Source organism: Poecilia reticulata, linkage group LG13, assembly GCF_000633615.1.
Source record: "Poecilia reticulata strain Guanapo linkage group LG13, Guppy_female_1.0+MT, whole genome shotgun sequence".
Taxonomy (NCBI): domain Eukaryota; kingdom Metazoa; phylum Chordata; class Actinopteri; order Cyprinodontiformes; family Poeciliidae; genus Poecilia; species Poecilia reticulata.
The window spans coordinates 4,971,950-4,996,875 of NC_024343.1; the positions used below are offsets into that span (position 1 = coordinate 4,971,950).

The 24,926-nt window shown below is 40.9% G+C and overlaps 3 protein-coding genes across 8 annotated transcripts in view; 2 read left to right on the forward strand and 1 right to left on the reverse strand.

The window, feature by feature from the left end:
• Positions 1 to 13,050, forward strand: part of plch1 (phospholipase C, eta 1) — a 73,967-nt gene extending 60,917 nt beyond the window's left edge. For 3 of the 6 annotated variants that reach the window (XM_008425058.2, XM_008425059.2, XM_008425056.2), the window contains 11 exons: positions 914 to 1,008; positions 1,968 to 2,065; positions 2,174 to 2,353; positions 4,444 to 4,551; positions 5,161 to 5,285; positions 5,478 to 5,562; positions 6,040 to 6,186; positions 6,427 to 6,506; positions 6,641 to 6,700; positions 7,704 to 8,094; positions 9,301 to 13,050. In XM_008425058.2, the coding sequence (XP_008423280.1) occupies positions 914 to 1,008; positions 1,968 to 2,065; positions 2,174 to 2,353; positions 4,444 to 4,551; positions 5,161 to 5,285; positions 5,478 to 5,562; positions 6,040 to 6,186; positions 6,427 to 6,506; positions 6,641 to 6,700; positions 7,704 to 8,094; positions 9,301 to 11,915 (3,984 nt within the window). In that variant the 3' untranslated portion in view covers positions 11,916 to 13,050. Of the gene's footprint in view, positions 1 to 913; positions 1,009 to 1,967; positions 2,066 to 2,173; positions 2,354 to 4,443; positions 4,552 to 5,160; positions 5,286 to 5,477; positions 5,563 to 6,039; positions 6,187 to 6,426; positions 6,507 to 6,640; positions 6,701 to 7,703; positions 8,095 to 8,408; positions 8,437 to 9,300 lie in introns of all 6 variants that reach the window. The other 3 variants (XM_008425062.2, XM_008425060.2, XM_008425057.2) reach the window with 3 other exon arrangements.
• Positions 13,051 to 17,068: 4,018 nt separating this feature from the next.
• Positions 17,069 to 23,187, forward strand: olfcr1 (olfactory receptor C family, r1). The gene is made up of 11 exons (XM_008425063.2): positions 17,069 to 17,532; positions 18,140 to 18,354; positions 18,455 to 18,546; positions 18,685 to 18,864; positions 19,206 to 19,394; positions 19,484 to 19,942; positions 21,046 to 21,255; positions 21,346 to 21,469; positions 21,563 to 21,756; positions 21,843 to 22,124; positions 22,612 to 23,187. Exons 1-11 carry the CDS (start codon positions 17,300 to 17,302, stop codon positions 23,032 to 23,034), a joined length of 2,601 nt encoding a protein of 866 aa, XP_008423285.1. The 5' UTR covers positions 17,069 to 17,299; the 3' UTR covers positions 23,035 to 23,187.
• Positions 23,188 to 24,200: 1,013 nt separating this feature from the next.
• The window catches only part of LOC103474263 (extracellular calcium-sensing receptor-like), an 18,223-nt gene continuing 17,497 nt past the window's right edge, over positions 24,201 to 24,926 (reverse strand). Inside the window, exon 15 of the mRNA XM_008425103.2 lies at positions 24,201 to 24,914. Within this exon, the coding sequence (XP_008423325.2) occupies positions 24,726 to 24,914 (189 nt within the window). The 3' untranslated portion in view covers positions 24,201 to 24,725. The remainder of the gene's footprint in view (positions 24,915 to 24,926) is intronic.

Consider the following 24,926-nt stretch of genomic DNA (forward strand, 5'->3'; position numbering starts at 1 on the left):
CCTCCCTTCCTTCCTTCCTTCCTTCCTTCCTTCCTTCCTTCCTTCCTTCCTTCCTTCCTAGGCTGGACTGACTCATTTCATAAAGAATCAGAAAATGATAAAATAATAGAATATAAGAAAACATAAAGCACTGAATGACATTTTGAATGGGAGGCAACATAATTTCGTGCCATTGAGCGTCGATCGTATTCATTTAAGTAAACAATAGAGAATCTACAATTTGCATGATAATGCAGATCTAAACATGCTGTATTAATTTAAATTTGCTCTGCCGTCGTCTTCGTCTTCGATGAAAGATTTCCCATCTCAAATGTTGTGAAATATTGATTCCGTAGCTCAAAGTTTTCATCATCAGCCACATTTCGTCCTCTTGCAGGATTTTTTCTATCCTCTTTTCCCTCCTGCATTTACCCACTCAGGTTTCCACTTCAGTCTTTTATGCCTCCCTCTTTGCATATCATGTGCCCTCCCACGTCTGTCAGTGGCTGTGTGCATGCATGTGTGTACTGTATACAAATGTGCACACACACACACATACTGCGGTGTGTTTGTTGGAAATCTAAACACTATAATTACTAAACATTTCTAATCTTCTCAGCCCCCCTTCACTAAGGCTCCTCTCTTAAAGAAATGAAATACTGTTGCTATTACGCTAACACACATTCAAACTGCTACTGCTAAAGCACACAGCAGCGTCTATTTAGTACGACGGACATAATTTACTAAAGACACTCGTGCTGCAGCCCTCTGGCCACTGAAGAACCGCCGGGCTGGGATCGAGTAGGCGGCTTCGTACGTGGTGCGTCATATATTTAGCAGATTTTCCAGGTTGTCAGCTGAAGGCAGAGCATACCTACACAACAGAGAATACATTTCTGTTTTTGAACTTCCATGTGTGTTTCAACCCTTCCAGAGGCACTCCAAGTCCAGGCTGGCATGTCAAAGCGTGGAGAAGGAGGAAGAGGTTCAGGAAAGGTCCGGGAGAGAGGCTGGCGGACAATTCAACAGGTGACCTTTGAACTGCTTCACCACAACAGGATAGATATTCATACTCACAAATAGACAAGTAAATTTTTTTATTTATACAATTAGAAAACAGAGACTAGAATTAACATAAAAATAACCACCTGCCCTTTTTTAATATATATATATTTTCAGGCTACAGTGATGCTGTTGTTTCAACATATTGCAGCCAAATCTTGATTTTATTTGCACAGTTTTAATCACTGAATAACATTTCTGCTCATCCCTGCTGTTGTGCAGTTTTTATTGTAAATAGTTTGTCTTTTTTAAATGCTTAAACACACATGTATATGCAAATTAATCTACTCAATTGCACATTTCTTTGGACCACAGTACGCTACTTTTTATACTTTCACAGTATTTGTGTTAAATTGTTGCCCTCACTCTGCAGTTTCTTGTTCTTTATTCTGCTGTTTATGTTGCGTTGTCCATCTTTGCGTGACTCTTCTCGCTTTATTGCCCGTCACTTTGCCGCTGTTTCGCCTGAATTCATATTCTGTTCTATTTTCTGGTAGACATTTAGATTAAGTTCCTTGCGAGTGGAAAATGATTTTTTTTAGCTTATTTCTTAATGTTTGTTCAAGTTTTCCTCCTTCTATTCTTTGTTCCTGTTTGATGATTCATGTATGAATGTCTTCAGGAATTATCTCAGACGCTCCCTTAAACGCGGCTGACTGTGTTTGTCTGAGAACATGTATGCGTGATTTGCAGATGCACTCGTGCAACAATGAGAGAGCATTGCGGCACAGCGTGTGTGCTGGTTCCCATTAAGCTTTTTGCCTTTGATGCTCCTTCCTGTGGTTTGCAAGCTGCCTCTTATGGACAATCCTCTCTACCCTGCCACGAATTTTTCACTGTAAATGGGTCAGTGAGACGGTGACCACATCGTACACCAAAGTCTGTCTGATCGCTCTCCTGTCCTGTTTTTCAAAACGTATTTTTAGGGGTGGACGGAAGAGGAAGACAATGAAGCTAAGTCGAGATCTGTCAAACCTGGTGGTGTTCACCAATTCTGTCGCCTCGCAGGAGTGCTTAAATGAAGGTGAAACAAAACCGACACCTGCACACACAAGCCGTAAATTGCAATGCTTCTCAACCCCCTGTGGACATTTTCTCACTCCCTGCCTCTGTTGTTGTTGTTGTTTTTCAGGGACTCCAGGTGATGTTTTGTCTTTTAGTGAGACCAGAGCACAATCTCTGGTCAATCACAGGACCGAGCAGTTCCTGGCTTTTAACCAGAGGCAGCTGTCGAGGATTTACCCCTCAGCCTATCGCATCGACTCGTCCAATTTTAACCCGCAGTTCTACTGGAACGTTGGTTGTCAGCTGGGTGAGAAGTTGAATTGTCTATTTAAGATTTTACTACTTGAAATTATTCACACCTCTCAAACTGTCTTGTTTTTTTTGTCAGTAGCTAAATCTCAAAGAAAATTGTGTGTAATTGAGGTCCTAAAGGACCAACTTTCCTGTCCCGGTTAAAGAAAAGCATCTCAAACGTTTAAAGCTGTCATTTCCATGTTTCACAATGGCGATGGTGTGTTTAAGTTGCCGTTTACAGCACCTTGTATCGCAAACATATAGCTTGTTTTTCCAACAGTGGCTTTCACGTGAGACTGCAAATGCATATCAGACTTATTTCTAAACAATATTGTGAATTAGGAATCACAGAAATATGCACAATAATCTGGCCTGAATGCATTAAAATGTGAAAAAATGTAACAAGTGTTAATACTTTTGCAAGGCACTGCAAAACTTTTATTAACAACAAGTCACATGTTAAGAATTAAAGACACAGTATATCTCATATATTTATTAAGACAATATTCATATGGTGCTGTCTATCCACTTAATGGCATACAACTTTAATTTCTAATTCTGGGATAAGCTTTGGGGTGAAACGTGTTTACAAAGATGATTCCATGTAATGTTTTTTTTTTTCTGATGAAAAACAGGAAACTGTTAAACGCGGGTAAGAGCTCTGTAGTGATTCATTTCATAATTAATCACCTGATGAAGTGATTAATTATGAAAACAAATTGCGAGGTTGGGCATGATATAAAAAAAATATCTAAATTGTTACGTTTTTGTTACACAAAAATTCAAAACCTAAGACTAGATTCTTGAAAAGGGATAAAAGTAAACCTTACTGAAGAAGACAATGATTGATAAATAGGTAGAAGTAGTTAAATGAAACAAGACAGAGCAGAAAGCAAGTCAGACAGTACAAAGCGGGAGCTCTGCCAGAATATTTCAGAAGGTGAAGAAGTCACGACACATTTCATTAATATTTTAAGAACAATCACAACGTTCTTTCTCTCTTTTACTGATGAAAAAGAGGGGGGAAACAAACCTAAAGCAATGGTTTGTGTGCCTTTCCTTCATCTATCTCCCCTTTAGCACACAACTTCTGAAGACTGTAGAACTGTTCTCAGTTCTAGTTTCAGGCATTTCTGTTCCGTCTTTCTGCAAAAAGCTCGTTTGGATGTTTGCCATCTTGCTGCTACGTCTTGGTTATGTTTTGGTTTTTGAGAATCTGACCTGCAGCAAAAGTGATGCAATTGTCTGCTTTGAGTTTGGTGTTATTTTGCAGCTTTGCTTTTCTGCTCTGGTTAAAAATAATCACAGCAATATTTTTGACTAGGGTCATTTCAAGGCCACCTTCCAGTGCTGCTAAGTTTAAGCAGTGATGCTGATTTTTTTCTCCTTTTCAGGTCAGTATCTCCAATCTTCATATCAGAGTTCAGACTGGGCCTTAAAACTCTGACCCGATCCAACCCAATAATTAACTTTAATTATATGCCTGAAGTAAGCCCAGCGTATTATTTTCATTAAGATTTTACTGCTTTCGTTTTTAGGCCACTATTTGAGTAGAAAGTGTAACTTCTGCTGTTTTTAGCTCTGGTTGAGCGCCTTCCAGCTCCATTTTGTCGCTTGTTGTAACCTCTGGGTGAGTCAAGTGCAAATCATCTGGGTTGTGTGATTGATAGGAGCGGTGCAGGGCTGGGCAGCAAGCGGATTTATTATGCAGTGCGCTGTGCTTGTTACAGTCTAATGAACGTCTGCACCTTACTTTCTTGCTGTCCTCAACACGTTGAACTACCGAAACATGTTTTAAACTTTAAGTAGATTAACACAACTTTATATCATGAGATTACGTTTGGTCTTATCTGTGCTGTTTGTATTGGAGGCTTATAAACTCACCACAGAAGCCCGAGCCCGATCCGACATGACCATAAAGAAAGTAATTTTGGCCAAACTTGGCCCAAAGCCATAAATTTAAACCCTGCTTCACCCTATAAACAAACTGAGAATTATTTATTTTTAAATTTACCCCTCAATGCAGTCTCATTTACGTGAAGTGTAGGTGGCGTTTAGGTGAAATTTCATAACTAACTGGATGTTTTTTTGTGTTTTTCTTAGTTGCATTGAACTATCAAACAGACGGGCGGATGATGCAGCTCAACAGATCCAAGTTCATGGTGAATGGCGGTATTGGTTACGTCCTCAAGCCCCCTCCAATGTGTAAAGGTAAAACCAAGCACCGAATAAACCCAAAAATACCAAAATACAGATACAGTTTATTAGTGAGGCTGTGGAGGTAGTATATTTCTCAAATTATGAGGTATAATTACATTTCAATTAAGTGTTGCGAGAAAAAAACAACACACTTAAGAATTTGTTTTATTTTCAATCAAATGGTAGCCTTTTTACCAGGTATTTAAGTCAAAAGCACCAGGATTAAAATGAAGATACTAGAACTCTCTTAAAAAGTCTTACTTGGAGAATTTTACCATCCCTCTTGAGTTTTCAGAGAGGTTTAATGGCTTAGAAATCTGATCACCCCAGATTGCTGAAAGTAAAACTGCTTCAAGTTTGGTAAAGCCAAGATAACAAATATATTACATTGTGTGTAAGTTGTCAAAAAAAATCCTAAAATGTAGAATCTGAGGCGTTGCGCTGCAATATACAGGTTGTTTTTTTACATATCTGGAGAGCTGTAAAGGCTTGTAGGTGGTGGGAAAAGCCCAGAAAAAAAAAGTTCCCTCACAGGAAATGACGGAGACAGAGGGCCTAATGTTAGGATTAAATGATGACATTAATTAAAGTTGCTGCTCTGCCATCTTTTACTTCCTGTAGGCTCCTTCAACCCATTCAGTGATGACCCACTTCCAGCTTACCCCAAGAAACAGCTCGTACTCAAGATCATTAGTGGACAGCAGCTGCCCAAACCACCAGACTCCATGCTGGGGGACCGCGGCGAGGTAAAGACAGAGCAACGCAGAGCTTGCCGTTCTCACACTCTCCATCTGTCATTCTGTCTTTTGACGAGCATAATTGTTTCTACACACACGCTTGTTCTCCCGCGCTCGACCGCTCGGGAACTTAAAACTTGCTCGCAGCATAAATAAAAGCAGGGGCCGCAGCAGAATTTTGATTCTCTCTGCTTCCTTCAGATCATCGATCCATTCGTTGAAGTGGAGATCATCGGTTTGCCCATTGACTGCTGCAAGGAACAGACGAGAGTTGTTGATGACAACGGTAAGAAAAACACTCGAATGAGTCAGTGAACTTGGATTCAGTGTTAGGTTTTATTGGCTCTGAAGGTTTTTGAAACATTTTACTTCGTATTGCGAATAAACACTTCTTGCTGATATGTAATTGTAGTCAGGTGCATTGTAAAAATGTAGCATGTGTTTTGTAAGGGCAATGTCACAGTTGTGCGGCAGTTAGCATAACACCAAATAAATCCAGCTTGGGTTCCAAGCTACATTGGACATCATTCTTATAGCCGTGGATGGTTTAAACATTTCTTTGTTGTTTCTGTGGAGACAGAAAAAGATTAAGCAATCATCAAACCTTGACATTTTTTTAAGATTAGATTATCAACGCAGGCAGTGATCACTGAAACAGAGTTCATCATTTGTGTTACTGCAATATCAGCCTTTGCAAAGGTGTAATTCAAGAAATGCAGAAATGACACAGATCCTAATCATTGTGAACGTACGTTGTCCTCAGGTTTTAATCCAGTGTGGGAGGAGACTCTGTCCTTCACACTTCATATGGCTGAGCTGGCTCTCGTGCGTTTCCTCGTCTGGGACCACGACCCCATCGGACGAGACTTCATCGGTCAACGGACTGTTGCCTTCAGTAGCCTGATGCCTGGTCTGTGTACAACTCTGCTGTTTTATCCTTAATGTTTTATTGAGGCACTGTGATGTACGAAAATGCATCACGTTGTGATTTACTCTTACAGTTTAAAAATAATGGGGTTATATTATCGGGTAACATGATTTCACAATGTTCACTATAATTCATCCCAACCCTAACCTTTCAACCGACAGCGTGTTGACATCTGTTCCTAAATGCACCTTCCCCTTAAAATATTTCATTTCTAAACAACAGGTTACCGACATGTTTACCTGGAGGGCCTGACTGAGGCGTCCATCTTTGTGCACGTGTCGGTACATGACGTCTACGGGAAGGTAAGAGCTCTGTAGCGTTTGCCTTTAGTCTCTTTTGCCAGCTGAAATTATATCGTATAGAAAAACACATTTCATTCCTTCTCAACACTTCAGTCAACTGAGGCTCTGCTCCTTCCACTATCTTCTCTCTCCAGTGGAGCCCTCTTGTCCTGAACCCAAGCTTTACCATAATGCACTTTTTAGGAAGCAGCAAGGTATATGGAGCCCCTGAGCTCTCTGCGGTGCTGCATGAAAAAGCAATGCATGCCGTTTGTGTGCAGTGTTACATCCAAAGGAAATGTTGGGTGGATGAATTTTAGTCAGCTCGCAATCTGCTTGCCAAATTTGTTGGTTTTATACCATCATTGCTATTTTATTGTTTTTACCCCCCCAGAGGTCAACAAAATGGTAACAGCATGGTATGCATGTACAAATAAACAGCTTCTTGCATCACATTTGCTGTACCTGAGGTGTAAGGTTGCCATCTATAGGAAGTGTTTTTAAAAGCATGCAAGTTCAGTTCACGAGCTTCTATGTGTCCATAAAATTCACTCTTTGATTCACTCATTTTCATTCCCTTTTATGACGTGTAAAAGCCTGTGTTCTGCATGTCAGAAGTGCATTTGTTTTTACAGTGTATGATAAGGATGCGTAAGAGTAAATCTGCATAACTTTAATATACTAAAGCTGTATAGGGAACATTTTTATGTTGGTATTTAGGAGGTTTTTTTCTTCCATAACAATTCCTTTGCAGCAACTACTGCAGAGGCAATCAATTATTGATGGTTGTGCACTTCTAAAGTAAATAAATGCATAAAAGTTCTCAATGGAAGAAGAAATACATAAATGGCTGTCAAAAGTTCAGACACGATTACATGTGATTTTGGACCTGGTTTGGAAATTCATATCGAGACTTTTTATGCCTGTCAAATTTATGACTTCTTAAGACACTTCAGAAACTCTGTTTTCAGTCAGCCGACATTCCTGCAATAACATTTTTTATTTATTTGTCTTATTTAATATTTAAATCACCTGATAAACTGTAGTTTGGGTTTTCTGAGCTGTAAATTATAACGATGCAATATGATAATTATCTAAACGGACAGCATTTCCTTTCACTTTTTGAATAAAATCACAGAAGTTCACTTTTTAGTGATTCAGTCTGTTACATTTACAGCTGTGTACGTCTTTTGCTGATTTCTTATTTCCGATGCTCAGGGTCACCAACTGCGAGGCATTCGAGGTTTCTTCAACCGTTCCTCCAAGTCCTCCGTGGACACGAACACCTCTGGTCTTCGGAAGCGCTCAATTAGTGATCACCTCCTGCGTCGAACAGCCAGCGCCCCGGCAAAGGGCCGGAAGAAGACGAAGATGGCACTATCGGAGTCGGTGGCTTCGATATCTGATCACAGGAATGGCACTGATGCAGGGGCTTCAGGAGGAGAAGGGCTCTCAGCGAGGGCAGAAGGGGCCGAGAAGCCACTTCAACCTCGAGCCCCTCTTGTCCATAGACCCATTTCCATGCCATTAGACAGACTTCTGCAGGGGCAGCTGTCAATCTGCTCCCCAGACAAGGAACAGCATGATGTGGGTGCAGACACCATAATCGGTGGGTATTTTTGCTCTAATCCAAGTTAAAAGAGTTTTAGACTCATACAATTTACATACAAACTACTACTTGAAATTGTCAGTATTTATAATTTGTCGTCTAACAATTTGATGCTGTTATTTTTTGTAATAAGGGCAATAAGAGTATATCAATCCAGCCGATTTACCACAGGGTGAATCGAAGACGATTTCTGTCCTTCTCCTGCAACAGCTACATGCACAGTAACCTTGTGAACTGTTGGACCTCACCCTAATCTCCATGAGACATTAACATGCTTTTCCTGTCCCACCTTCATTTTCTGTGTTTCTTTATAGTAGAGAACTGACTAGGAAATCCCTCCAGGTAATGAGAAATACTGTTGTCCGAAGGCAGCATTGGTCAAAAACGTGCAAGCATCGCATTCACCCAGTGTACTTGGTCTGAAAATGGTCTGAGAGATACATTAGTGTGCCATCAGCTCCCATTTTACCAAGCCAACCCCATTTTACCATTTTCCGTGTTTGGTATCTGCAAAAGTGTCTCCCAGTTTTATTGTTCCAACCTCAAAGACCCATTGTTTCATTGTTTCAGCTTTCCCTTGGCTGTTGTTCTTACTGGTCCATTTGTTTGTGTGTAGATGTTGCCTTGCCAGGGCTGACCCGTCAATTGTTGTTTTGCTTGTAAGCTTTATAGTCTTGGTACCGATTATGTTGTCCCTTTGCCCTCTCGTGCACAAACAGTTTTGGTCTTACGAGACTGCTTTGAATACGAAAAGAAAAGGTTTGCTACCAGACATCTGGAACATTTATATTCAGATGTTATGAATCCAGATGTTTGAAAAGTTAAGTCGTTTTCTACTAACAATCTACTGCAAGAACAAATGTTTTTGTAACGATGCTAAAAAAAAAATAGAACAAATACTGTATTCATCCCCAACTTGGGAAATTACTTGGTTTGATCAATATTTTACGACGTTATACAATAACATTGACATTGAAACATTTTTAGAATTGCTTATTTCTAAAGCTCATTGAATTTGTAGCTGACAAGAGAAGCAAACCAACAAAAAAGGTGTAAAATATTTTGGTTACAGTCACGAGATGTGCAAAATGGGACAAAACGTCTACTTGTTGGTACGAATCGGTTAAGGGGCTAAGTAACCTGTCCCCCATGTGACATGTCAGCCCATATTCACTGAGCTTTTCGCTGCCTTTTCTGTGTCCACAGGAGCTTCCCGATTCAACAGGCCCAGGTCTTCCTCTGCGGATGCTTTCTTTGAACCGTCGTTTTCCGTTAAATCGCTTGTCTCCACCCCCCCAAAGACAAACAGAAAGAAAGAGCGTGATCAACCGGAGGAGACTTCCTATCTGGTTATTGGTGGTGGGGGGATAAGAAAGGAAGAAGTATATGTCAATTACCAGTCAGAGCAAAGCAAATCCAATAACTTCCCCAAAGAACCAGAGAAAGCTGCCTCTATGTCGCCTTTAACAAATAGCCAAACAACGTCAGAAAAACCAGAAACATCATCAAATAGTACAACATTCACTCTTGCACCGTCAAGCTCCTCCTCCTCTTCCTCAGTACCTTCATCTTTGCCAGCTGTTTCTGTAACAAGCTTTGCTCCCAGCTCTTTACATGACAGCACCATATCGAGACTCATTGATGGAGTATCTTTAGGCATCGAACAAGATACTTGTTGCTCTGTTTCTGCTTTAATTGATCAGTTTGAATGCACTGGTGATCTTAGGAATTTAACTACACCGTCTCAGACTGTCACCTCATCCCACTTGAACTTTAGGGCTACTTCACCTAATTTCCGAAAAGATCTAAGGTCTCCTCTCATAAACAAAATGGCATCTCCTAAAATCAAACCGCTGACAAACTCCCAAAAGTCAAGTCATGTACACAGTAACATTTGTTCACCCAACAAGAATAAAGATAAACTTGCTGCAGCTCTCATCTGGAGCCCAGAAACTGCTGAGCTTGAAGAGGTCTACACTATCCTGGATGAGGAAGTTTTGACGCCTGTGTCCGTGTACAACCTGAGGAAGCAGACGGTCCATGTTCAAGCAGATACTACAGGGAGCACGCCTTGCAGCAGTCTGGGGTCCTCACCTGTAAAAACTATTCAAAACTTAGGGAAAGGAAGCAGTGGGGAAAGAATGTGGGGTGAAAGACAAGAAGTTGTGGAGCCAGAGGAGAGGGTTTACGAGGAGGTGGAAGATGCTCCATTTGCAGCACCTAAAACAGAACGAGCTACTTCTGAAAGGTACATGAGCTCCTTCTCCAGTGACCGCGTTCAGACTCTCCACCATTCAGCTGGAGAGTCATTTACAGAAGTGGAGCTGAACGTTGATGAAGATCCATCGCAGATCATGCCAAACCAAAGCAAGCAGTGGGGTAGGCTTTCAAGCCCAGTGAAACATCAAGCTATTTACCAAAATCACAACTTCTCTCGAAAGTACCCCCAAACACTGAGCCCAACACAATCATCTCATCTAGCATCTTCACAATTTTCATTCCCAGTGAATAAGCAATGCCGTCAAATGACTAATCACCATCAACAAAACGGCTCACAACTTCCACTGGGTCAGAGTTATATCAGCTCCAGACCCTTAAACCCCGGCGCTCTTCGTCAGAACAGCTACCCCATACCTAAGGAACTGAACAACAGCCAAACGTCCGACTTAAGGAGCTGTAGTTCGACGCTGCTCTTTAACGAGTCTCATCAGCAAAGGCCTGAAAACAATCAAATTAAAACAGAGAGAGGGGGATTCCACAATGGTTTTTCCTCTGCTGAAAGTTTTCTGCATCAATGTTCCGCATCTCAGAACCGGTCCAGACAACGAGCCCTATGCTCTCCTTCTTCTGAATGTAAAGCATCGCGCAGCCAGCTCGACCATACTTGTATTATGCCCTCATTAGAGTCTAAAACTTCTCAAAACATCCAACTACACAGCCAAGGTCAAACACAGGTTTTACAGACTGGGAAATACAAGACCAACCTCATTCATAGCAGACATAATCAACCGTCCAAAGTCAGAGACTCACTGCAATCAAATTCAGGAGCTTCATTAGCTTATCTACAGTCTTCACTGTCTGTCACTGACTCCACACCCCGTAAGCCATGCAAGTCTAAGTCTCTCGGGGACCTGACCTCTGAAGACATTTCCTGCAACTTTCAAAGCAAATACAACATAATTAGTCGCAGTTTCATCACTCCTCATATAACGAGGCCAAAGCCTATGGATACAACAGGCAAACACTCTTTTCACACAAAGTCTAATGATACACTTACAGAACAGCTGCACAGACTGGTTAGCTTAGAGTTAGACGACGGTCTCAAAGAAAGACCACAGTCGACTCAGTTGCAACAAGAAGCGAAAATCCAATCGCCACAACCCCAAGAAGCAAATGTAACCCCAATTGTTTCTGGAGACACGGACGACTCCCCTCCTCCGATGCTTGCCCGACGCTTGTCTTCGCGAAGCCAAAGCCGAGTGCGCCACATCAACAGCCGCGCCCGCGAGAGACAACAAGAGGCCCTCAAGGCTCGGCCGGGGGTGGCAATCAGCAACGGCGACAGCGTTGGTGGAGTAGTATGGAGGAACAAACCGTCCCTGCAGAATCAACCACCTAACAGACACTCCACTGGCTCCTACATAGCAGGCTACCTAGATGAGCTGGAGGACAGAGGACTCCCCGAAGGAGCCTGCACGTCGGTACGTTACGGCAACATGGATCACTTCAGAGATCGGTACTATACAGATGACTCTCTCCCACTTGGCATCACTTCTCATTACGATTCTGAACCTGAAGTCTACTTTCTACTCAGGTTGTAGGTGTGACTGACTGTGCCATGATGCGGAACGAAGGGCAAAGTACTTAACCTTCTTTAGATTCAGTTATACCAAAAGCCAGAAGACCATTAAAATGAAATATTGCACTTGTTTTATCGACATGTCTGGGCTGTTAATAGTCTACAATATATTGTAAGTGAAATGTTGCATATAATCCACGGTTGGACCTGAACGCATGAAATGTCCACCTGTATGAAACATCCACTTTCCTGTCAAGAATGATGTTGTTGGCTGTGTATTGTCTATATTCTCCCTAATGTGTAAATGTACTTGGGGACTTTGGCTCCCTTCAAATGGCTTCCTGAACAGATTGTACAGTATCTTGTAATCTTTGTGTTGTACTGTCCAACGTTATGTATAATAACAATGAAGCAAAAAAGAAGAAGTAAAAGCAGAGAAATAATGTCTTTCTTTGCATCCTTTGAATGTGTAGATAACGAAGCGGCTACTTTTAATAGATGGGGTTCATCTTTTCATCTATCAAATGTAAGTCTTCCTCCTCTTTTCAGTGGAACTTCCTTAACTGTGTCGTTTATAAAATGCCCCTGATAGGATTTTTCATTTGAGGTCGGTTTTAGCAGAGAACCACTTTGAACTTCACATATATATGTTTGTGCATGTTACATGTGAACATGTCAAGCATGACTATGCACTAGTTTATACAATAGATGTTGGATTACCCGAACACATTTGCACAGAGCAAACAGAGGTGGTAGGCATGTTTGTATTAAAAGTGCAATACGGCTCATTTAACTTCTGTACTTGGACTTGTTAACTCTCGACAACCTGTAAAATTAAATGGCAAGAAAAAAAAAAAAAGAAAATTTGGAGAATTGGAATTTAAAGGTTTTTATTTTTATAATTGCTTTGATACAGACAGTGAAAATACTCTTGTTCTTTCTGGTTATTTTGTTTTGTACAACTTGACGGCTTGAGCGAATGAAACGATGGATACAGAGTCAGACGGAGGAAGAGAAGACAACAATGCTGTTGGTTTTTTTTAGAGAAAAGTTCCAGTATTACGCCACACTTTTTTTTTCTTTGTATTGTTGCTCACTGCAGAACTGTGAGGATTTTTCCTATCAATGCAATAAAAGATAGAAATAATTGGTTTGAACACACTGTGTATTTTCTCTTTTGCTAAACAGTTTTTTTTTTTTATCAGATAGTTTTACAAATACATATAAAAATTATAACAGTTTTAGGCACAAGTCAATTTATTTATGTGTTAACCATTCAGATGTCACTTTAACATTTACCAAATAAGATAGTGGAGTGGTTCAAGCTTACAATGATAATTTGTGTGCAATTTGTTTTATAATTTTACACCTAAAATTCTCAATTTTTTCTGAATATATTGCTCCATCACGCACAGCCAGTGCCCCACATTTGATCATTTTTAAAACTAAAAATTAGAAAAAGAAAAAAGAAACTGAAAATGATCATCAAAACACCCCGCTCAAATAAAATTACCCCTGTTGCCTTTTTCTCCAGGTGCCCATTAAACGTGAAGAGCAAGAGACCGCAAATTCACTATTCACGAGGGAATTGTGTATAAAACTGGCATGGGGGAATGACTGCTCAGTGTCCATCAGAGTTGTTAAAACATTTTAATGGTTTCCCATTAAACGTAACACCAGCTGGACTCTCTGCATTAATGAAACCTTGGAGAATATTCTGACCAAAGCAGCTGAGAAGAGAAACTGAATCTTCCTATTTCTATTTAGTTTCCTTTTGAGGTTGTTATTTCTAAATATCTGTAGCATAACAAATGTTTTTGAACATGTTTGAAATAAAAAGAAATATGAACAGCAACCTCTGATCCTGGTTGAGGTTAAGCCACCAATCAGTCACCGGCTACTGGAAATTATTTCAGCACTAGTTAGTGCACACCACAACATAACTGTTTGTGTTACCTTCATGTAAAGATCGGTCTGAAATGCCTTTTCTAACTATTTTAACAGGAGCAACAATGCATATGACTTTAAATGCATTTTGTTGGGACTAAGTTGATCAAATGTCGTTACAGAAATGTATTGGCAACAAATCAATCCTACTTGGATCTTGATTAAATCCAAAGCTTGAGAGTAAAAAAAATAAATAAATCATTTAAATCGAAACATTCATGGTCCAGAAATGTGACGTATATGGAGAATGTGTGTGGAAGGTGTGCTGGTCGGATTTGACCGAAATTCTCAATATTTAGCATAAAATTAATCCTGCACATCTCCCTGAAAACCTAAGTGAAAAGTGGTGGTGGTAGCATCATGCTCTGGAAACACTGTTCTGTAGCAGATACTGGGTAAGGTCCACAGGAAGCTAAACAGGACGATGCCTAAAGGAAACCTGTTAGAGGTTGCAGAAGATTTGAAGGCTGAACCGAAGGTTGACGTTTCAGCAGGACAGCAACCTTAAGCGTTCAGCCAGAGCTACAGCGGTTCAGATATGAGAGTTTGACAATGAGAGTTTAAATTTATCAACTCATCATCTCATGTCATTTTTCCACTCCTCTAGTGCTGACTGAGACGACACATAACAGATCAGTAGAGAAAGAGAACGTTCTTTAGGTCTTCGAGGGGCTTTGTGGGGTTTACACAAAAGTTAGAAAGTTAGTTGTTTTTTTTTTGCAATACGATATTTGTTAAATGTTCAAGTGTAGTTTAAAATGAATGTCGTGTCACCTGTCCAAGTGTAGTTTAAAATGAATGTCGTGTCACCTGTCCACGGACCGTAAAACCAACAAAGCAAAACACGCACCACTTGTTTTTCCCCTATGTGCCGCCTCGCTGTAATTGCATAATTGGACGTAATTGTGTGTGAAATGAACAATAATTAGGATTATGAGTTGCACACCTGCGGCTCAGCAGCACTTTCTGCCCACGTGAAACTGAACACAGTATGGCTCAGTGTTTAACCTTTTTTTTTAATCAGAAACATGCAGAGGCTATTGAATTTATTTAATTTAAAGGTACACTTTGGGGGTACATTTTGACACGAATGTTCATATTTTTTTAACTTTAATGGCAAAAGAACATCACAATTAGAAATAGAACGTGGTCATATAGCACATCTGTTGGCTTATTTGAATGACACAACTGGATGTTTGAACAGGATTAGTTGTTGACCGGTGCCACTGACCTCTCCCTGGCCGCCTTGCAGTGGGTGATAGAAGCCAAACTCATCGAACTACACACATCCGTCTTCGAACAGATGGTCGGACCAAAGTTGTATCGGCAGCTGCTGCCAAAAAGGTGCAGAATGAAGAGCCTTTCCTACATGCTAAGCTGGACCGGCTAAGATGGTAAACAGATGGCAAAAACTGACAACACCATCGCTTCCGTCGGAGGAGGCAACACGTCACGTCGTCTGAATCACAAGCGGAAGAAGAACTTTAGCGGTTTGACTTTGCTCTGTCACCTTCTGTCACACTGACGTTTAGAAAAGATCTTGAAGCAGGCTTAAACGAGATTAGCTTTGTACTCCGGATATTAAGTCACTGGAGCCGATATAATTCTTGTTGAAGATGAAGATGAGCAACAAAATAAAACATTAAAATTAGTAAATAAGCTCTTGGAGTAGGATAATGTCCCTAAGATATCTATGAAAAGATATTTGTTAAGTGTTAAAGGGAAACTTGTGTTATTGTTTATTACACACCATTAGTGCCACAAGTACCTGTGGAAATTTCTATAAAACTTATGTAACCGAAGTATTTTGGAGATTTGCGCTTTCGTTCTTCAAGTACTTTTGCTGAATAATCTATGACTTCCTGTTTTCCAGAGCAATGAGTCTGAACTGACGCAAAGCACCGCTCTCTGTCACTTCTCAAAATGGGAAAGCCAAGCAAACATGTGAGAAAATGCGAGACGATGACTACGACAAAATAAATATCTACTCACTTTAACCTGCCTACATTTATAGTCGGAGAAATAAATAAAGTTTAACACAACCAGACCTTGGGCTAATTGTGTATTTGTGTAATTGTTCTGTATTTAAACTCGGTAGTCATTTCTTTTAGTGAGATTTTGTGCATTTATAGAAATCAAAACTTTTACTAACTTCTTCTCATGCTTTAGGGAGAAGGTTAAGGGATTATCAGCCCCATGCTGTCAGGATCCTCAGTCTATAATCCTATTCCAGCCTATAATCTGAAAGTCTATGTGGCAAAGAAACTGGAGGTGTCATTCAATTCTTTTACACAAAATCCTGAAAGTAAATGTCCAGTCATCGGTTTTTGACCTTAGGTTGACCTTAAGCATTTGGGTTTTCAGAACAATAAACCAAATATCCAGTTAAGACAAATGTTTTGGTGCGGCCTAGTCAAACTTTGTATGCTCCCGCTTGAAAACTCTCCGCCTTGGCTGAACTAAATGAATTCTGTAATGAACAAAGGATAAAAAATTCATAGCCAGAAATCACAAGCACTTGATGGCAGCTGACTCCTGTTTTCAATAACTTTTTCCAGGTTGATTTAAATGATCTAAGTTCATTTTTCACCAATTATCGTTATTTTTGTCTAATATTACAAAGTATTTAGTGATCAGAAATAGTTAAGTGCGACAAAGAAAGGAAAACTGAAAATGATCTCTAAGGGAGAAACACTTTTCACTTTCCTGAAAAGTGAGCTAAAAACTCTAAGGCAAACAAACAAAAAAATCTCTTTCGTGCAATATTTTGACTCTGCCAAGAACCCATTCGACTCTTTTAGGATCTAAAAATGCTAATTGCCGCCCTGAGGATTTGCATGTGCTGGATCTTAGAAAACTAGTTCTAACACAAACCAAAAGATTGGAAGATGGTTTGTTGGTATTTCAGTTTAGAAATAAACAGATAAAGATGCGCAGCATTAAAAGCCCTCAAAATGTTTGACTTTTTTATTTTAAGTGTTAGTTTTGCCTAATTATATTGAGCTAATTTCAATTAAACTTTTCCAATATTACATAGCAAACTGTTTTTGTGTATTATTTCTTTTTTTAATGCTTTTGCATTTTCACTTTATCACACCTCAGTCACTCCCCTCACTGCTCTGCCTTTACCTCTGAGAGAGATAATTTGATGGCGCGTCATCCTGTTCGCTGTGACTCCACTCTGAACTTCACTCACATATTTAGAACATCGTCTCTGCTGCAGAGCAGGAGGGGGAGGCTGCGTTTTCATGACTTAACATAGTTTTGCCGGCACTTTCTCTGTCAGAGACATTTAATCAGTCTAGATGAAGACTTGAAGACTTCAACTCGTTCATGTCGCTTAAAGATTTAAAATAGCATGCAGGTGTTTTTTGTGTGTGTTTTTTTCCCCCAAGATGTTCTGTAAATTTATTCTAGAAGGTGTTTTGCATTGAAGCGTCCAGACCCGCTCCGTCCACCATGTCCCTGCTGGCCCGGCTCGTCGCTCTCTGGCTGGTGGGCACACAGCTGGGGCCCGGGGTGGGCATGCAGCCAGGTCAGACGCTGACCTGCTCCCGGTGGGGAACACCCAGTGACAGCGGGTTGTTTGAGGATGGGGACGTAATCATCGGCGGGCTCTTTAACCTTCACTACATGCCTCCTGTGAAGGACCACAGGTTCACTCTGGAGCCAGACAACAAGCCCTGCACTGGGTGAGACTCAGGAAGTCACTTTTTACTTTTTACATCCCTATTTTGATGAGTTGACTGTTTATCACATTTAGTGTGTTATCAGTTTTTGTTTTTTTTAACAGGGTTTTGCAAAACTATTAATACACTTCAACTCCATTTTTTTCTTTCAAATGCTCATCACATGACAGCCATCAAGTTCAGTGATGGCTGAATTTTATTGGATTTTATCTTACAGGACTAAAAGGTTGTGAGTTATTGTGGAGAGAAATGAGAACTGTGGCATGGGTTTTGGAGGGAGTGTGCATACATCAATTTTTATCTTTTCCCAGAATCCTTCTGTAACATGAATATGATTTAATCTAAGCAATTCCATTGTGAAAATCTGCAGTGGTAAATTTCCAGTTTATGCAATCACTAACAGGTTATCTTCTTGGATTTCCCTGTATTTAGGTCCATTCAGCGTGTTTGAGTGTCGTTCACATTTGCTGTGTCCATGAATTTGGTACTTAGCAAACTAAAAAAATGGAAAAAAGTTTAATGGGGTATTAATGCTTTTCAAGTTACCAGTTTGCTAATGCATTTGCATTTTTATTTTTTTTGTAACCTCATCTCTCCTGTTTCTCTACAGTTTACAAAATCTCCCACTGCAGTACATCTACGCGATGGTGTTCGCTCTGGAGGAAATCAACCACAGCTCCGCCTTGCTGCCGGGCGTGAAGCTGGGCCACCGTATCCATGACGGCTGCGCCCTCCCTGCTTGGGAGATGCAGGCTGCGCTCTCATTGGTCGGTGGAGACGCACCGACCTGTAACTTGGATCAGCAGGAAACAGAAGTCGCAGCAGGTAATTGTCTTGTTTCGTGCAGAAACAAGACAATTAATTTTGTAATGTTGTTTTATTGCGAAAACAAAATTACATGTAGCACTCTTTGTAATGTTATTAGGTGAGCAGCGTGTGCCTCTGATCATTGGTGGCTCCTCGTCTATTACAGCCCAGATACTGTGCAGACTCCTGGGACCACTTTCTGTTCCTCTAGTGAGTTTCCTGATGTGACAGATAGATACATCATACCCACAGACTATAGATAGAGCATTTCTTACAGTTTATATGCTCTACGATTCAGATTAAATGTTGAATTTTGCAGTAAACGCACATTTTGTTTTCTCCCTTTAGGTGAGCTACACCGCAAGTTCTCCAAGCTTAAGTGACAGGCGACAATATCCCAATTTCTTCAGAACCATGGCCAGTGATATCTATCAAGCACGTGCAATCGCTCAGCTTGCTATAAAGTTTAATTGGACCTGGGTTGGAGCAGTGGTGGTCAACAATGAGTATGGCCTCATGTTACTGAAGGTTGTTCCATTAGATGTATTAGTTTTGTTTTGTTTGTTGTTGTTTTTTGCAAAAATGCAGACTTTAATCATCTTTTTGCTAAGCGATATTTAGGAAAAATTTGATCTGTATGCTTTTATATTCAAGATATCAGGAACTGAAATGTGTCGACTACATATTTAGCCAAATTGTCGAAGCTCAAACATCACAAAGACTAATGAGGAAGAGAAAAGATTGTGACATTTGGAATTTTCATAAACGATATTGTGATTCCAACATTTGACGATAATATTACTGTTGGATCAATGTCCGACAGCCTTAATTTATTCCCTTCCAACCTTCTTATTTGTGCTCCGAATCAGGTGTTCCAGGAGGAAATTCAGGGGGCCGGGGTTTGCCTCTCCTTTGTGGAGACCCTTCAGCGAGAAAACATCGTAAGTGACGCCACCCGAGCAGCGCTCGCCATCCAGGCCTCGACCGCGAAGGTGATTCTGATCTTCACCTGGTATACGGACGTAATGGAGCTGTTCCTACAACTGGAGAAACTAAATGTGAGAAACGGAAATGAAAAATCTTTATATGAGCTACTAAAGACGGCCTTTATTGCATCATTTCTGATATTTGTTGTTGTTATTTCTAGGTGACTGACAGACAATTTCTGGCAAGTGAGGCTTGGAGCACCAGCACCGATCTTCGGCAAAGCGCCTTTTCACGTAAAGTGGCGAGAGGCGTTCTCGGCGTTGCCATCCGGAGTTCATCCCTGCCTGGGTTCGGGACTTTTGTCCGGAATTTAAACCCGTCGCTTCGCCCGAACGACCAGGTCCTAAAGGAATTTTGGAAAAAGGAATTTGGATGCAGTCCTGGGATTGTGGCAGCTCCTTCGTCGACTTCTCTCCCGCCCTGCAACGGCACAGAGAGTCTGTGGGACGTGAAAAATCTCTTCACTGACACCTCGCAGCTACGGGTGACGTACAACGTCTACCTGGCAGTCTATGCTGCAGCCCACGGCCTTCACTCCTTACTCTCTTGCCCCGATGTCAGCAGCTCTCCAGGACAAAACGTCACCTGTTCACTTCACACTCAAATCAAACCCATGGAGGTAAAGACATTTAATGCATGTTTCAGACTTTTGTGAAATGTGTATTTAGATTTGGACCTCATATTTTATGTGCTTGTATCATCTTTTTTTTTTTACTTTTTGTTCCCAAGTTGTGGTATATGATAGCAAAATCTTCCATCCATCCATTTTCTTGACACCCTTTTCCCTTAGTGGGGTCAGGTTAGCTGGTGCCTCTCCAGCTAACGTTCTGGGTGAGAGGCGGGGTTCACCCTGGACAGGTTGACACAGTTGCAGGGCAACACAGAGACAGACAGGACAGACAAGCAACCATGCACACACACACACTCACACCTAGAGTCAATTTGGAGAGGCTAATTAACCTGACCAGTCATGTTTTTGAACTGTGGGAGGAAACTGGAGAACCCGGAGAAAACCCAAGCATTGCAGACCAGGGTTGGGAATCGAACCCAGAACCTTCTTGCTGCAAGGCAACAGCTCTACCAACTGCGCCACTGTGCAGCCCGCAAAATCTTGGCAAAATCAATAATTATATTAAAAAAAGAGAAAGAAAAGTGAACTAGAGGCAGTTGAGAACATAATTTTAAATTGCTAGCCAGTAAACCGTTCTATCAGTATGATATCTAAAAGATGATCGGTTCTTCTTCCGAGCCTGCGATTCCTTCATTCTTCTGGGATAAAAATTGTTTACAATGGACCGACTCTTTTTCTGTGATTGTGGAGAAATGTGTCCCTTTCATCTGTTTACCTCCGAGGAGCTCACCAGCTTGTCCTTATTTGATGATCTTTAGAGTAAAAGTATTCAATATTTTCTCTTTTTGTGTTGCTATTTAACATCACACACCCATTCAAGGTATTTCTACTAAAATATTTTTTGTTAAGAAAACAAACTGTTCTTGTGATTGGCGCGAGAGATTTATTTATTTATTTTTAAAACTACTGTTGCAGTTCCCGAGCGAAGTCCAGAAAGAATTGCTGATTGTGAATTTTTGTTTCACGTTTTCAAAACTTACGGGCTTTCTAGCTCTAAAACATGAAGATGTATTGTTTTTACGGAATACCAAGCAGTAGTTTCAAAAACAAGAATGCTGTAGTAATTTTTCTTCCCACTTCTTGGCCTTCAGCTGATGGAGCAGCTCAGCAAAGTGAACTTCACCACACCGCAGGACGAAGCGTTTTATTTCCAAGGTGCCGACATCACGGCGAAGTATGACCTCGTGAACTGGCAGAGCAACCCTGAGGGAGAGGTCAACCTTGTTTTGATTGGTCGTGTGGAAGGCTTTGACCTCCACCTTAACGAGTCTGCCATTCTGTGGAGCACAGGGTCCAGTCAGGTACTCCGAATGAATCAGTTTTTTGGGGTTTTCTGCAGAGTTATTTCTTGTTTACTCTTGAGACTGAGGAGCTGTTAAACCTTTTTTCAGGTGCCCGTTTCCGTCTGCAGTGAGAGGTGTCCCCCTGGTACACGGATGGCCAGCAGGAAAGGAGAACCCATCTGCTGTTTCGACTGCATTCCATGTGCTGATGGAGAGATCAGCAACACAACTGGTGAGGATGGAAGTCTCGAAGGAAAACCCTTTTCAGCCTTTCTGCCGTGACTTCAACGGCGTTCTCTTCCGTTTCTATTTGTTCTGCGTTCAGGATCCACTCAGTGCAATCGTTGCCCATCTGAGTTCTGGTCCAACGCCGAGCGCACCGCCTGCATCCCTCGCCAGCTGGACTTCCTTTCCTTCAATGAAACTTTGGGCATCGCCCTCACAGCAGTGGCCGTTTCTGGTGTCACAGCGACAACTGCTGTGTTCGTGGTGTTCCTTTACTACCGCCAGACGCCGATGGTAAGCCGACTGATGTTCGACGTTTTGATGTTTCGCATTTGGAAAACGAAACCATTCAGAGTTTGTCGGTCCCCGTGTCTTCATAGGTACGAGCCAACAACTCTGAGCTCAGCTTTCTGCTTCTCCTGTCGCTGAAGCTCTGCTTTCTGTGCTCGCTGGTTTTCATCGGCCGCCCCTCGGCGTGGTCATGCCGGTTCCAGCAGGCGGCCTTCGGGATCAGCTTTGTCCTTTGCATGTCGTGCCTTCAAGTGAAGACAATCGTGGTCCTGGCGGCGTTCCGCTCGGCCCAGCCCGGCGCCGAAGCCCTCATGAGGTGGTTTGGTCCCGGACAGCAGAGAGGAAGCGTCTGCCTCTTCACATCGGTACAGGTAGCGTACCTTTTTTATTTATTTATTTTTTAATATTGCTTTTACTCAGAATACCGTTTACATCCCTGATGAAGTGCGATGTGTTGAGACCTTGATGAGGCAACAGATGAGAACAACATGATACCATGGTGAATCATTTCAAAACTTTCTCTACATGTACGAGACAGACATAAAGAAGAAAATAAACATTGTGTAAAACATTGGTGACATACAGTAAGAAGTATTTAACATTTCCCTTAATATTTACCTTTTAAATGATTTATAGTGGTTTATTTTTTTACTTCTGAGAGCAAATGTCTTGTACAATGTATTAATAGTAATATTATTATTGATATTGTTTTTAACACTTTAAGCATTTTTTGTGTGCCTTTACCTGTTGCACCTGAATTTCCCCCTTGTGGGATAATAAAGGCTATTTTTAAATGGCTACTTAAATCTACAGTGTAATAACATTATTGCCATGACCACATTTCCCTTTTTTTTCTAGGTTATCATCTGCGTTATTTGGCTGTCACTCACCCCCCCGGAGCCTCGACCCAACTTGAAGATCCCGGGCCTGCAGGTGACCCTGGAGTGTGCCATGGCCTCTGTGGCGGGTTTCTCTCTGGTGCTGGGCTACATTGGCCTCCTGGGCTGCACCAGCCTTCTTCTGGCCTTCCTTGCCAGGAAGCTCCCCGACAACTTCAACGAGGCCAAGCTGATTACCTTCAGCATGCTGATTTTCTGTGCCGTCTGGGTGGCTTTCGTCCCCGCTTACGTGAGTTCACCTGGAAAATATGCCGTGGCCGTGGAGATTTTTGCCATGTTGGCCTCGAGTTACGGTTTGCTTTTCTGCATCTTTGCTCCAAAGTGTTTCATCATCCTTCTGAGGCCGGAGAAAAACACTAAGAAGCATTTGATGGCAAGGTAGTTATTTCAGGCATCCCCTCTGTTTTATTAGTGTTATACTTTATTGTTTGATTTCAAAGGTTTGGTTTTTCCAGATGTTGCACACAATGTTTGACAACCTGTAAGAAATTATCATAGTTTAATGGGTGCATTAATAAAAATATGTTTTGATTCATTCATTGTGTTCCTTTAGATACATGTTTTTATGTTAAGAAAATTTAGATATGAGTTAAAGGGGAGAATAAAAGCGTGCTAATTAGAACTTTTATACATCCTCCAAATGTGACTACGTTGTTGTTTAAGTATCTTAATTATTAAAATATATTAAATATTGATGCTACATGGATGATATTGTCAACAGCCACATTGATTTCTTTATTAAAACGTTGTAAACTAATGATCAAATTATTTGCATTTAAGAGCTAGATGTCTGCTAACCAGATCAGGAACGTGACTGTTATTCTTTGCTCAATTTAAAGTCCGGTGCTGCCATCTGCTGGTCAGATACCAAAAGTGCTTTCAAAAAGGTCAATAGGATTCTTTCTCTCCTTACACAGAAAAGTTGGACAAGAGCAGACCTTGAAATGCATTATAACTTTTGAAAATTCTGTTTATGCAGTATGTCTAATTTGTAATAACTGTGTAACGATACATGTATGTTCTGTGCTATTTAAAGTTTTTGCTTCAGTCGCGCTGGGTTGTTTCATTGTCAAGTGTAATTTACTGCAGTTTGACTAAGAATTTACAACACTACAGAGATTAAACAAATGAATATTTATTTATAGAAATGAATTTACATTAAAATTATTACAAAGCAGATGCAGTGATATTTTAAAGGTAACATTTCAGCAAAAAATAAATTCATTAAAATAAACTTTTTGTGGTTCTGATATTTTGTGTTCTAACATGAATTTGTTTCATAATCATCTTTCTCAATAACTTTTCATATTAGTCAAAATTTGTAAATTGATTCCACCTCTTAAAGCATTGAATAGCATCACATTTGTTAATGTGGCAACTACAAACCTCTGCCTACTGCAAAGGAATATAATGATATAGAACAATGTAAAGTAGCACAAGTTTACAAAATAAAATATTCCTGATCAAATCAGAACCAAGAAAGTGTGTGTTGTACTTCTGTATTCAACTCCCCCCCCTTACTCTGACACCAAAAAATATTAATGAGTGCCAATGACTGATCTCTTTTTATGACTGCTTTTCTGATTGGTGTCACATTTTATGATGTACTAATCTGTCAGGAGTGAGCTTCTGGGTGTTCATGATGCAATTCTCCAAGGTTTCCACAGTTCAGGTAGGAGAAATGGTCAAGTCCTCCACAATTAATCATTGACTTCATGAATGAGTGACAAGAAGGAAATCACTACCGAAAAATGGAGCTCAGTCTGCAGCTTGTCACATGCAAACACGTTGAACAGTGACCTGGTGAGAGGAGATGACCATGTGAATGCTTGCACTGCACATTGACCTGCACACACACCGTCCCCCTGTGAAACACAATGCTGGCAGAATCATGTACTTTTTTGTCAGCAGAGATAGAGATGCTGAGCTGATGTGAAGATGTTCAGAGCTACAGAATTTGTTGTCCACCTTCCTGCAGAAAGTTTTAAACAAAATCAAATTAAAGTTTTATTGTGCCACACCAAAATGGGAAAGAACATTGAAGGAGAACCTGTACTTTTACAAGCTATTATTTTATTGTTCCACTCCTCTTCCCATCAGAGCTTTCTTTGTGTTTCTTTCTGGTCTCAGCAGAATTATGTAACATTTAGGTCCAAACAGCGCCACCAAGAGGCCAAAGCTGGAGGCCAGGATGGCAAACACCTCCACTGCATCTGCATATTTACCCGGAGAGTTAATGTAGGCAGGAACAAAGGCCACCCACACAGCGCAGAA